Below are 14,381 nucleotides of genomic sequence, written 5' to 3' on the forward strand. Positions count from 1 at the left end.
TGCATTGTATGACGTCATGCTCGTTTGGCTCCGAATTTTGACAGTTTGTTTGGCTCGATAAAAGTACCTTCGCTGGTCTATTACTATGAGTGTCTATAGGTTCTACCCATTACATAAATTGTTTTGACATTCCTCCATAGGCGCGGTGGAAAAGTGGGAGTAGGCTGCATATCAGCCGAATATTTCGCCAAAAACGGCTTTTGAACAGCACTCATGTACAATATGATGCCTATAAGCTCAGTTACCCTTGTTCTATGCGCGACTATAGAACCGAATTGATGCCATTTTTACGGCTTAGTGGTTACTTGGGAAGTCACCAAATCGTAAATCGTTTTAAAAATAAAACCATTAGTGATTAATGAGTTTCTCGTGATTGACAACTGCATCAGCACGCACAAAAAAGCTCTCACCTTTATTTACCATCTTGATAATTATCAGAGGTGCCAGATTTGCAGACATGTCTGCAAATTCGCAGACTTTTAATTTGAGCTGCAGATGTTTTCGATGACGCAGATATTTGCAGATTTTTTAGTTTGGTTGCAGATTTTTTAGTTTGGTTGCAGATATTTACAGATTTTTTAACATAAAGGCTTTTGGTTACACTAGCTTTCCTGACATTTTTGTTCTTCGCAGACTTTTAAAATCATTATTGCAGACATTTGAAAAAAGTATCTGGCATCTCTGATAATTATCCTGGAGAAACGAGAAAAACAAACCAATCCTCCTGCAGCGATTGTTCAGAAATTCTTAAGATTTATTAACCTGCAAAGACGAAATAATCCTGTTTTGGTTCATCTTCTTCTTTGGGTCGAAAGAAATTGAGGGAGAATTCCATTTCCGAATGGTATTTTCGAAGTAACTTATTTGCACTACAGTTACTATATTACATGCAAGTAAACAAAGATTCGAGCTTCTGATGACAATTTTATAACTCCTTAGTATAGCTCATGCCCTTCATAAGAGTAATTATTTTAAAGAGGTGTAAATGTAGACATTACAAAACCTGAATAAGTGCAATAATCTACGATAAAACTGTCAAATAACTTAATTTCTTGTTGTATGTTAGTTTTATTCCAGTTTCAACAAAGTATATAGAGCCGTTTTACAACCACTATATAAACTTGTAACCTAAAGCTTTATCGTGGAAGTCATAACATAGTTTTATAGTGAAATTCAGAAACAAATGAAATGACAGCTGCATAAAACCATAATAAAATCACCGGTTTCAAGGATTCTTTCATAAAACCAGAATAAAACAATGATAAATCCCCGAGGCATTTTAATTGTTACTTGGGCGTGTTACTTCGCCAGTTCATGTGCTGAATCATAGGTGTCGCATGACTAATTTTAGTTTTACCGCTAATCGCCAATTGGCCCTTTTGAAAAAAGACGAGATGTCATTTTCCAAAAAGATAATCGCGAGTATGAACAACCCTGATCTGGTAACCCCGCACATACTGACTACAATGACAACATGTCACTTTTTTCTGTGATGGCCACTTCATCGAATCGTCAGTAGTGTTTGCGTTTGATATTTTATTGCTTGTTGCTCATGGAAATGTGAGAAATTGATTTATTATTTGATTCAGTATTAAAGAAAACACATAATTTCTCCGACGGTACTCTGTTTTCACGGTAGGTTCCCGATACAGTGAGTGATACATGATTTGCGCTAGGCAGTTCCAAATCAGTTTCTCGTCGGTTCCCAGTAATTTGATAATGATGGAGTTTTCTTTATTTTCCCTTTTATTATTTTCTATGTACAGCCAGTTGAATAACGTCGATTCGAGTTCCACACCCGCAGAGAGATCAAGCTTCCGAAGAAAAAGACCAGAAAAGTGAATTACGGTCATTCATCAGTAGCGCATCATTTGCAACGATTTTTAATTGCCTAATAGCTTGCGGAGGGGAAAGGAGTAGGTATAAATAAGTTTTCGCGATCAAACTTTTCCGACATGGCTCGCTGAACTCGAACGCTCTCGGCTTATAGCTATAGTTTGTGTTTGTTTATATTTTATATGCAAGGGCGTAGTCACACTCAAGAAAGTAGGTCGAAGATTGCAATGTTTACACTCTGTAAGCGCTGTGCGTGTAGAGCATTCGACTGTTTATTATTTGGTTATTTACGCAAGAGTTCGGTGTAATTTACGAAAGAAAAAGTTCTAGGCGAGTTAATCAGAGTTACTAATCGTTGCTGGTTATCTTTTACAGATGGACAATGAACTGCACAATCGTGCTTTCGTGGAGGATTATTTTGCCAACCTAAACGATTTATCTAAAAAGATTACATTGGACATTGGAGAAATTAAGGCAACTTACGAACATATTTGGGATGATTTGAGCAGGGAGGAACAAATGGAAATAATCAATGAAACGTTGATCAAGCCCGAACTAACATTGAAGTATTTTGATAACTTTTCGACATCCTCGGATTCGTTCCAAAACATCATAGACGATGAAAATAGCGATGATCGGAAGGTTAATTTGTATGATGGCAAGGCACTGCAAACATTTCAATACCTAAAGACGGGACGGAAAGTTATCCATGACGACTCTATCGGGTTGTTCCGTGACGAACACTCCGCACCGTTCTCGCATAAAACGAAAAGTCAAATAAATTTGACCCTATTTCCACCGGAGAAGGAAAAACCGACCGAGCGAAGGTTCGATCTCGCAAAAAAACTAGAGAAGGTTAAGTCCCCAAAACCGCCTGCTTCATCGGAAGCAAGACATTCTACTAAAACTATAATCGATGACAATGTTTCGTACGATAAAAATATATTGATTGAAGGAAACAAGTGCAACGATGCAACAAACAATTTCTTAGCTAGCTTCATATGCAGCCAGGCTGGAGGACCCGTACTAGCATCGGTTTCAATTGGCAGCGATGAAATAGATGGGCAATCACTGGAGAACATCGGATTCGATGATGACAAAATCAATTTGTTTAGAAATAGCTCCAGAAGCGATAGTCTCCATCAAGCACCGTCGTCTTCCGTTGAAGATGATGACAAAAATTTCGATGAACTTAATAGTTTGTTGGGAACCAGCAAGGGATTCGATTTCCTCAACAATTGGTAAGGTTGTTTAGTATTTATCGGCCAAATTGAGCTGATGTCAATGCTAATAAGCAAACTATTTATCATGTACGTGTTCTTCCTTAGCTTTACTCTAGTCTCTCTTTACATCGTCATTTTCATTTTTTTCTATGTGTGTCATAATAATCACCCATTCAAACTATCGAAACAGAAAAGATACTCAAGTAGAAATGTTCTAAGCTAACAGACTGATTTTTTGTGAAACCAAAACACGATTTAAGGGATTAGTTCTACGAGAAGAGAATACCTCAAACATATTCGTGAGAAAAAGCTTATTTCCAAAGCCTTTCGACGAAACCGACTAAAACAAACAAAAATTCTTTTAGGCAAGGTTTGTCACTGTTGAAATAAACTAGTTTCGCACTAACGAAAACAACTTGCTAATCGCGTAGGAATATCACACAACATTGTTAAAACTACACAATTTATGATAATTTTCTTTTACAAAAAAAACAAGGTCGCTGTTTTTTTATATCGTCAATGATGCATTTTGTTCACATCCATACAAAGTTTCAAAAGATTTCGATATCAAGCGAATTTATCGCTGGGTACTCTTGGCTATTTGCTCCTTCAGCACAAGGATACTGGTGCGCTGCTCTGGTGGCAGCATAGCAATCTGCTCATCGGACAACTGCAACACCTGCATAATTAGTGCAGCCTTCTCCTGATCGGAAGCATCGTTCGGAATTCCATTGGAAGAGGCAGCGGCTGCAGCACTGGCAGCAGCTGCCGATGATGACGGTGGAACCGGTGGTCCCGATCGTCCCCCGGGTCCAACAGAACCACTAGGCTGCTGGCGTGGGTCCTTCGGGCCTTGGCGGGGATCAACTGGCCGCTGGCGTGGATCCACAGGAAATTGGTTCGATTGCGGCGGTGCCTGAGGACCGATTGGACGTGGTGGAGGTCCTCCACGTTGGTTAAATCCACTACCCATGTTATCCATCGGTGGCGGAATACCACCAACTGGACCAGCAGCTGGCAAAGATCGCATGTCTTGGTCCATTTGGTTCATTTGTCGTCCTAAGCGAGGATCAACATTTCGCAAATCAACGTCATGGCCAATACTGGCTCCAAATGATGATGATGATGACCCAACTGGTGGAATCGGTAGAGGGGCTGGAACCGGCAGCGGCGCCGGAGATTGTTGCGAAGGAGAAATATTTAAATCATTCGTCAAAAGCGGTGGCATCTGGTTAGATTTATGGAGAAAATTAACTGCCGTTGCAGGATCAACAATTCTCATCACCACTTGTGCTTGGAGCAGTGCATAAGCCAATTGCGGATTCTTCAGTAACATGTCTCGAGCTTCCATCGGATTATTTTGAATGCAATTTTTCATTTGTTTCATCAATTCATACATTTGCTCCGGTGGTAGGGAGACTACCGTTTTTGTTATGATTTCCGGAGCTTGCGAAGGATCACACGGATCCCCGTACGGGTTGTCTACTTGCGGTCCCTGAAGCAAAGCAGCCATTTCCATGCGAGATTTTTCCGTACAGGCGTTATCAACGCGTAAGGCTCGACCGCCTATTTCGTAGCCATTGAGATTACGCATTGCACTGAGAGCTGTTTCCTGATCTTTATACTCACAGAAACCGTATCCTTTCGGTTTGCCGCTTTCACGATCAAATACGAGTCTAGAAATTAGATTGAATTGACTTTATGATCAATGAAACTAGTTTCGCTTGTTCTACTTACTTAAGTGAGATAACTGGACCCACTTCGCTGAAGATATCCTTCAACTTTTCCTCAGTCGCCTCGTACGGAATGTTACCAACTAGAAAACTTTGGAATGAATATTCGGTGGGTTTAGTTGATGCTAAAGATACACTTACCAAATACCGATCTCATGGATTTATCCATGATACTCTGGTCGCTTTTATCGCCCATCATTTTGGATTGATTGTAGTTTTACAATTTACAGCAAATTAAATGGAATCGTTAATAGTACAGCGTCTGTGAATTTTCGAAAACGAAAAGCAGAACGAGCAGACCTCTAATGGCTGAAATGACAGAATAATGACTGCCCCATGCAGCAAAAATGTACATTCCTTAATGTTCAAGATGTAGAAAAAGAAAGGTGGCAATATTTCATTTTTGAGTGTGTTATTAGGGTAACCAACCTTAATTAGACCCTTTCACTTATTTTCCTCCAAATTTCTTTGGCTTTGATAAAGGCAATTACATTTTTTAGAATATTTATAGAGTCTCAAGATCGTTATTGCATCTCTAATCGGTTCAACTTAATAAAAAATTACGATTCATAATTCCAAGAGATTATAATACTGAGAACTGACATCCAAGCGAGGGGCTGCTCACTTGTGATGCATTTTTAAAAATCAGCGAAATTAAATGCATTTCTTTCTATCAAAATAGAAATTCGTAATGCATTTTGCATTGCGTACAATGTATTTTGCGTCGTCAAAACTCAACAAAAAACAGCCCTACATTCAACAAAACATCGAACAAAGTGGATCAGCGTAGGACGATTGTTAAGCAAACTTTTCTGCGAGGGAGTGCAAAGTTGATGCTAAAATGGAAATTAAATGCATTGTTTCTAAATTGATGCAAATTTGTTATACATTCCTAGAGTGAACTGCCCCTAGATAGAAATGAATTTAATTTCACTGATTTTTAAAAATGCATCATAAGTGATCTGCCCCTAGATGCGTGTACACGAGCTCGTATAATATAACTCAGCGAATACAGTCGTGATTCTTCGCTGGTTGGGCCACAGTCTCTGTTCAACTAACGCATTTGATTCGCTATAGTTGGACCAACTGACAAATGTCAAAAACTCTCCAAAGAAGACGTTAGTAGTGCACGGTGTGTTTGGTAGAACCATTTTATTCGAAAAAAATCGGCATCGCTAAAACTTCATCATGTGATAGAATGGGCTTTTTCCCTTTCATTTGAAAGTAAAATGAAAATATTCTGTCGGGGGCTCCAGAACAACTTTTTATTTCAAAGGTTTTTTGTTTGAAAACTTTCAATGGGTTTTTCAATGAAACTGGTTCACATTTTTGCCACTAGGTAGTACTTTAGACATTCAAATATTACCAAAAGTGAGAATCTGATGGACGATTTCATTGTGCACAACTTTGTAGAAAACTACATCGCGATCTAAAATCGCCAAAGAAAGCTAATAAATTTTTATCAAAGTTTCTAGATTCGCACGGAGCTTATTGGTTAAGAAGCTTTATTCCTAAAACATTTTTATTTGTAAAAAAATGGACTGCCTTATTTTAACAGTGTGCTCAGAAGAACCTGAATGCTAGCAAAGTCCCACCTTTAAGCGTAAAAAGCATAATTCCAGATTCCACCGTTTTATGCGCACCAATGATATTTTAGGAGCATGCAGATATAGAGAAGAGTAGATAAAATTTGAACGAAATTAAGACTCTTTTGAAAGGTGCTGGGTAATGCAGCAAAATGAAACAGTTTTTTCTGTCACAGATATATTTGTTTCTTCTTTTTTCTTCACTCATTTTTGAGTATGCTTGATGTGATCTTGAATCAACCTTTTTGCTCGTTAGCATCTTGTGGGATATATTTGGCCTAAATTTTAACTTTATATTGGATCAAACTCGATTCGATATTCAGTCATTTGATTTGATTTCGATTGAGAATCCTGATTGACAGTTACATAAAGGATAGCAAAATAATTCGATGAGATTTATGTTCAAGTTTGTTAACTTTTGGGAATCGCTGTACATTGAACAGAAAACGTAATAGTAAATGAGAAGGTTTTAAGGTTTTGTCTATTGTACGAAGATAGCGATCTCAATATAAAAGTAGATATAGAAAGTATCACCTTTACCTGAAAGACATGTTGCGGTTAATGTCTCCAGATTCTGAACTGAACTGGCAACTCTGTCATCTTGATATGTGGTCTTTGCTCTTATCCCATATTATGAGGGAAATCTTTAATAAACAGACTTGTATTACTTTGAGAATTTACTGAATGTATGGTCCAGCCTGATATTTTCTTGTTCGTTTTCTATTGTAATCCGTGTACAACGAGTAACGACTCTGGAATTTCTTCTTAAAGGAACTTATGAAACATGGTTTTGTTCTTTTTTCTAAGATTATGTAAAGTGTGTTCGACTAGGAAATAAAGTTTGAGGACAAGCAAAAATCTGCATCTATAAATTCTGATGAAATGAATCTATCCCAAAAGATAACAATCATGGATCCAAAACTCGAAGAGCTTTTTTCTTTTTCAATCATATTTCTTTTAATGTTGATAAAGACAAACAGGATTCTCAACCCAAAATTGAAATAAAATCCGTCGTTTATTACAATGACTCGAACTGTCTACTTTAGTTCATTCAAATATAAAGCTTTGAATTTAAGCCAATTGTATTTTACCAGCCAAGCTAGGATCAGGAAGAAGGGTCATTCTAGTTTACATTAGCTATCCCCTAGAGCGAGAAAAGAAATGAAAAAGGCATGATAAAATCCGTTACTGCATTAATCAACATCTTGAAAAGGTAAAAGATTATCGAATAAATTTGGTCAACACCTTTCCACACCTCCTTGTTCATAAAGTGTCATTTTCGCCCAAGACCCGAAGAAATCTGAAAATATATTTTTTCTGCTGAGAATGGGACTTTGTATGCATTGAAATTTATCTGAATTTACTGTTCATTTAAACCCAACATTTTTTGTAAGTCCTTGTTAATCGACTTCTTAATCCATAGACCCCACTTTTAGTATTTTTTTAATGTCTATAGTACCAATTATTAGCAAGAATGCGAATTAATTTCATTAAAAAACTAAAGTTTTCAAAAAAAAAAATTAAAATAAAAAGTTGTTCTGGACCCCCCGACAGAATATTTTAATTTTACTTTCAAAAGAAAGGGAAAAGTTCATTCTTTCATATCCCGAGGTTTTACAGATGCTAATTTTTTTAATAAAGTTGTTCGACAAAGACACCGTGAGTGTAAAAGTAGATTTGACATGAGATTTTGGCATTCAGATGCTTTTTGGTTGGACAATGGTCCAACTAGCGGAGATCCAACCAAAAAGCGGTCCAGTTAAAGAGTGTCCAACCAGCGAATTACGACTATAAAAAAACGTAGTTACTCAGAGACTGAGTAGTAAAAATCAAAAGTATGATTCCTGACCAATGTCAGATCATTGTTTGGTACATTGGACAAATGCTAATTCAATTTTTTTCTGCATGTTACTCATTGAAAAATTGTATAGACATTTGTTCAATATCCCGAACAATGATCAGACATTGGTCAGAAATCACACAATTATTCTGATTTTCACTACTCAGTCTCTGAGTAACTAGGGTTTTCATTCGCTAAGTTATATTACACGAGAACGTTAGACGATGTATCTAAACTAGTACTCAAATTAGCACAAGTTAGACACAAAAAAAATTCCAAACAGTTCACACGACACATGTGAACGTTCAAAGCAACTGTTCAATGTCCCAGGAAGCAAGCACAGAGTCTCAGGTTTGCTGACGAGAAAGGGAAAACGAACTCTTGTCTTTTGGCTCGGGAGCCAAACGCCTTGCATTATGCAATATTAATTCCCATCAGGGAAAATTGGATTAAACCACTTTGTGCGTCAAGGGCACAAAACCTAACTTAAATTAAGTTTTATTTTTTGTGTTTCGAATTCATCTCGTCAGTAACTAGCACCATCTGGGTGTCTAGTTAGAAGATGCATCTATCGTCAGTAAATGTTCATACTGATATCTCGGAAAAGTGTCATTTGTTTGCTGATTTTCAGCGAAATATTTTCTAGTCTCAGCAAACAATTGTATTTTTATTGAGATCTCAGCGAAAATGAATTTACCGAGTGCTCCGCTCTTCAAATCTCGGCAAAAGTTGCAAAAAATGCTGAGATTCGGTAGAAAAAATTCAGAAAAACATTTTGTTGGTAGTACTATCGAAGAAAATAAGAACTAGTATTAAAAAATATTGCAAATTGTCGATGTTATGGCCCCTCACCCAAGGCGCATTTTTTCGCAGAGGCTTGTGGTAAACACTCTCCCAGATAAACCACTCAACTGAAATCAAATAAGCATAAAAAAAATCGAAGAAAAATGTACTGCGGTTTCCAAAAAAAAAACGCTTTTAATCCACCTAACAGTGTGATGAGACATTTCTTATAACTCTTATCACTCTCTTCGGATATTATATCCTTTAGAACTTGATGCTTCGCGATGTTTTTGATAACACATACTACATGGGATAGTGGCAGGACTCAGAGAATCACTCAAATCAGCATAGGACAACATCAGTGCTAGAAATCTCAAACCAAATCAATGGGAAGGCAAAAAAATGGTCCATAAAATAGACATACCAACGAATTATTGCTAATGCTCTGTTAATAAAATATCTAAATTCCTCAATCAATGCATTGTGGTGGGAAAACTGATTTTTCTAATGGGGTTATGTATATTGTACTGAGCCAAAAAAAATCGATTTTTTTTTGAATCGATTTGAAGTTTATACTTTACTCAAATTTCCAACGCGACTGAGAATTAAGAAATCAACGGTTTTTCTTGAAAAAAACCACCATTCAAAGAAAATCAACAGTGCATATTTCCAGACTTGGTTTTATTTCCTATTTAAGAACTATTGTGTTTTTTACATCCTAGATTGCATGATTCAGTGATCGAAACCCAAAACTTCATGAAGTATTTGAAATTATTAAATTAAAATTTGTTTTTGCTATTGAAATTGACAAAATGATTGTATATATATATATATATATATATATATATATATATATATATATATATATATATATATATATATATATATATATATATATATATATATATATATATATATATATATATATATATATATATATATATATATATATATATATATATATATATATATATATATATATATATATATATATATATATATATATATATATATAGTATATAGTCCCTTTGCCGATTGTTTGCTTTTTCGGTCCCACCTATTAGCACTGAAGTATCGCCCTTACGTTTTTTTACAATACCAATTTTACAATTAGTGGGGGTTTGGTGAAAAGCGATCTGAATGTCTAAACGGCATAATTCCGAAACCGTAATTTTTGAAGTTTTAAAATTATGCAGAATTAATTTTTCAGAAAATAGTAACAGAGCAAAAAAGTACCAAAGTCCAAACAAATCAATTTTTGTCAAACGTTACTTTTTCGAGTTTACATCAAATCTCAATGTTTCATGCATTATAATGTCATTTGGCATCAAAAATATAAATTTGATTTTGAAAATTTTTCATTTCAGTTTATATGGGAATTTGCTGTGTGATTGCACTCTTCAACTCGTAACTCCGGAAGTCCAATCAATAAAAAATTCAAAAGCAGCCGATGGGAAGATTGTACCTTTCATTTGAGACTAACTTTGTGCAAATCGATCCAGCCATCTCTGATTAACAGAGGTCACATTTTTTCCACATACACATACACACACATACATACAGACATACATACACACACAGACATTTTCCGATCTCGACGAACTGAGTCGATTAGCATATGACACTCGGCCCTCCCGGTCGGGATTAGATCGACGAATTTTAGAGTGAATGAGAAAGGCAAAAACATTTTTAGCAAATGTTGAAATTTATGCATTTTTTGGTGAGCAGTTCTATGTTTCATAGACATTAAATCAATTTTAACTTCGCTTCCTATTAAATAAAGACCCTTATTACAGTACATCTCTACAAAAACGAGATCAATTTGAAAATAAATCTGAGGATTATGATTGACTACAGAACTCTGGAATTTTCTATTGGAATGTTTTCAGGCAGAAATTTGATATTGATGCTATTAGACAACTGTGAAATCAAGACCAAAAGATCAGTTACATATCAGGACCCCATTCCGACAATTTATCAAAAGTCCTCATGATGTTTACAACAACAGGTTATCAATCTACGGATCAGATAATTGTTATTGTAATATTGAATTAAATCAGTCTGCATCAATAAATTTTTAACTTCAATCCAATTTTTTTGTGTGGTGGGGGGGGGGGCGGGGGTTGTATGGTGTTAAACCCCAAAACCTTCTCTTGGCTACGCCGTTGCTTGGAGTTATTTATTTCGCTTTTCATTTTCCGATATGTTTCAGATCGATCCGATGGTTATAAGTTAGAAAAATTGCAGTCAGAAGGTTCGCACAAATGAACATTTTTACACTGATAAGTTATCAAGTTCCTTCCAGACAACTTGGAAGTGTTCGGTGATTATTTCTAGCGGTTGTAGATAGAAAAATTAAATAAAAAATTCGTTTTATCGAAATAATGTTTGGCTTATTTCAATGGATTATTACTATATTGAACAATAAATAGGCGACAAAGAGTAATCCACAAACAACAAGCCATAACTTTTAAAGTATTCAAAATAGATATTTGAAGTCTTCAGTAAAGTTGTTCGCAAAAGTAAGAGCTACAAATTTGCTGAAGGCATCATTTCGATATAATCACTTCCAAGAAAATTTGTGAAAATATCTCACTCATAGGGGGATTAATCAGCAAAAGTACAATACCAAAAGAAAGGGCATATTACCTTCATTAAATTCTCCGAAGATACTATTGACCTAAAATAAGCCATTTTGGCGTTAATAATAGATTACATGTTTTTGGTCTTATTTCTGGCAATGGGAAATGAAAAAAATCTTTCGTCCGCATTTAATGTTAAATATCTCTTTTGATAATAGTCCGATTTCAACAATCTATAGCTTGTTCGAAAGGTGTTCGTTAAAGCTATCTAAAAACATATAAATTGTTAATCTATCATGTCAATTTCGGCAGATAATTTAAAAAAACTGCAAAAAACGCCATTTTTACGCATTCAAACATTCATATCTTGGAAACTAAACATCAGAATCAAAAACAAATTAATAGCGTTCATACTGTTTTTTAGTTCTTTCATTTAAAATTGGTTTGGATAAGATCGGTTCAGCCATTGCTGAGAAACACGAATGAGAATTTGTCCGTTACATACACACACACACACAGACACACACACACACACACACAGACATTGTCCCAAATCGTCGAGCTGAGTCGATTGGTATATAAGACTCGGCCCTCCGGGCCTCGGAAAAAATCTTCAAAGTTTGAGCGAATTCTATACATTTCTTTTATAAGAAATGTAAAACCAATAAAAAAATATGTTGTCAATAAAATGTATGTCTGAGGTCTTCAAAACTTTAAACAAAAATTCATTGCAGAGAATCGAAAAATTTCGGATGAAAACGAACCGCTCAAGTACACGAGAATGTAAATACGAACAATTAAAAAAATATGAAAATCGGCTGAATAACTTTTTAAGATATCACGTTCACCGCTTCTTTTAAGGAAACTCCATACCGAGATAATCGTGTTCAGAGTTATATCACAGAGAACAGACGTCCATCTTCAGCATTCAACTTGTGTAAAATCTCTAACGGTTTCGAAAGTAGTTTGGATATCTAAACCAGGTGCGCTACTGTCGTCATGTTTTTTTGTGGCTGAGTGCGACAGAATTGACAGCGGTTATTCCTCTACCCAGTCAAACTAGTCCGGAACCGATTCGGACTTCCAGCATGAATTCCAGCTCAAATGCGTCAACCGATAGAGTCGGAATCGGTTGTTTTCTTTGAGCTAGATTTCATGCAGAATCCATCCAGGATTTCGAACCGGTTCCGGAATCGATTTGACGGATAGTTGGGATAGGTTGGTGTGGCGGCGCTAGTGTTTTAGTATATTAATTCAAATGTTTACATACGTTTTTTAAATGTTTTTGTTCGATCATGGATGTCTGTTCTCTGTAGTTATATGTTAACTTCATTCATGGTTGGAACCAGCGCACTTTAGTTTGAAATCTAGTCTGGATGAAATTTCGCACAAATATTTTCGAAACTATGTACATTCAGAATACACATTTTTTTCGATTTTTTGTGCCTCAACTTTGTATATTTAGTAGTCGATTGAACCGCTTCAGACCTAGAGGATCCAAGGGGAGATCAGCAACTAGACAGAAGCGGAATCAATACACTTTGAGTTGCATCAGTGACAACGCGTGTTAACGTTGTTAGGAGAATGATATATTGGACTAGACAAATTGTACGACTTGATGTAATACACTTCGAGACAAACGGGCGCAAAATTTAGTCCTCCTCACGAGAACAAGTGTTTACTAGGTAGACAGTGGCCACTTTGTTCGATTTTGCAAATTTTGTCTCATGGGACGTACCGAGATCCAGTAAGCTATAAGCTGCGGTCCTATCAGCCATCTAACAAAATAACCAATCAGTTGCCACGATGAACTTGAAGATTGTTGCACAGTACTAACGGCATTGTTCGAAGCCTCGATCAATAATACGAGCGGCATTCTTGAATCCGGGTAATACAGCAGCGCACAATTTGCTATTGGTTGTTTACACCGATAGAAAGCTAACTGAGACGTGTCATTCCATTTGAGTTAGCGGGTATCACTTTCCTTAGTTCATTTCAGTTCATATCCATTTCCTTCGGGATAAACCTCTCAATGCACTGCTTACTGAATACCCAAGAAACTCAACCTGTGATTGAATGAAATTACTTTGGGAACACGAACGCGGTAATTACAGACTGTTTTGGAAAAATCAGCTTTCTCAACTGGAATTCGTTGTCAAACGGTGAGATAACATAGTTCTCACAAATCTTCTATCTGATGCCTCCAAACGAGTCCAAGTCTATTGATGACATTTGGGCCTTACACCAGCGACGACTATGTGCTATCAGCCTTTTGCCGATAGTAGCAGAATTAAAGGGTTCGAACGGATGTAGTCGTGAAAACACTACCGTAAAAATAAATAGTTGACCAAAGACCAAATAAGACTTTAATCTGACTAGTATTAATGATCATAGGTCAATACTTACTGAAAATTCACCGCGTCTGTATACGCGTATTTTACAAATAATGCGATAAGAAAAATAGTAAATACTTTCCTTGAGTTGTAACATCTCTCGCTAGCATAACTACTGGGGCGAGGTCGTGACCCAACTAACGAATCTGCGCTGTATTTGTCTGTAACGTGTTATCACTCAATTCAACCCATTGAAAATATATTGTAGAGAAAAAATAGCGAAATCCTAGGATCTGCCCCTAGATTTCAACTCTTCAGGGTTTCACCTTGCACCGCTGGCTTTTCTTGGTAATGCATTTTTTTTTTTGGTGATGGTATAACGCAATTCGATCACTTTGCGAATGCCATGGCCGAAAATATTCAACCATGGCGCTATTCTGTCGTTTCTGGCAGCACGGTCAATAA

At 36.3% G+C, this 14,381-nt stretch overlaps 2 protein-coding genes across 3 annotated transcripts; one reads left to right on the top strand and one right to left on the bottom strand.

Moving 5' to 3' along the window:
* Positions 1 to 1,476: 1,476 nt before the first annotated feature.
* Positions 1,477 to 3,458, top strand: LOC131685065 (uncharacterized). Of its 2 annotated transcripts, none has more exons than XM_058968485.1 (3): positions 1,477 to 1,635; positions 1,767 to 1,916; positions 2,212 to 3,458. In XM_058968485.1, the coding sequence occupies exon 3, from the start codon at positions 2,212 to 2,214 to the stop codon at positions 3,079 to 3,081; it is 870 nt and encodes a 289-aa protein (XP_058824468.1). In that variant the 5' UTR covers positions 1,477 to 1,635; positions 1,767 to 1,916; the 3' UTR covers positions 3,082 to 3,458. The 2 variants fall into 2 exon arrangements, with proteins under 2 accessions (XP_058824468.1, XP_058824458.1); XM_058968475.1 differs by having other exon boundaries at positions 1,767 to 1,920; positions 2,212 to 3,457.
* Positions 3,459 to 3,562: 104 nt separating this feature from the next.
* On the bottom strand, positions 3,563 to 5,118 carry LOC131685087 (cleavage stimulation factor subunit 2). The gene is made up of 3 exons (XM_058968528.1): positions 4,934 to 5,118; positions 4,797 to 4,875; positions 3,563 to 4,735 (listed from the first exon to the last, which is right to left on the bottom strand). The coding sequence occupies exons 1-3, from the start codon at positions 4,989 to 4,991 to the stop codon at positions 3,637 to 3,639; spliced, it is 1,236 nt and encodes a 411-aa protein (XP_058824511.1). The 5' UTR covers positions 4,992 to 5,118; the 3' UTR covers positions 3,563 to 3,636.
* Between the last annotated feature and the right edge of the window lie 9,263 nt (positions 5,119 to 14,381).

Source organism: Topomyia yanbarensis, chromosome 1 (assembly GCF_030247195.1).
Source record: "Topomyia yanbarensis strain Yona2022 chromosome 1, ASM3024719v1, whole genome shotgun sequence".
NCBI lineage: Eukaryota > Metazoa > Arthropoda > Insecta > Diptera > Culicidae > Topomyia > Topomyia yanbarensis.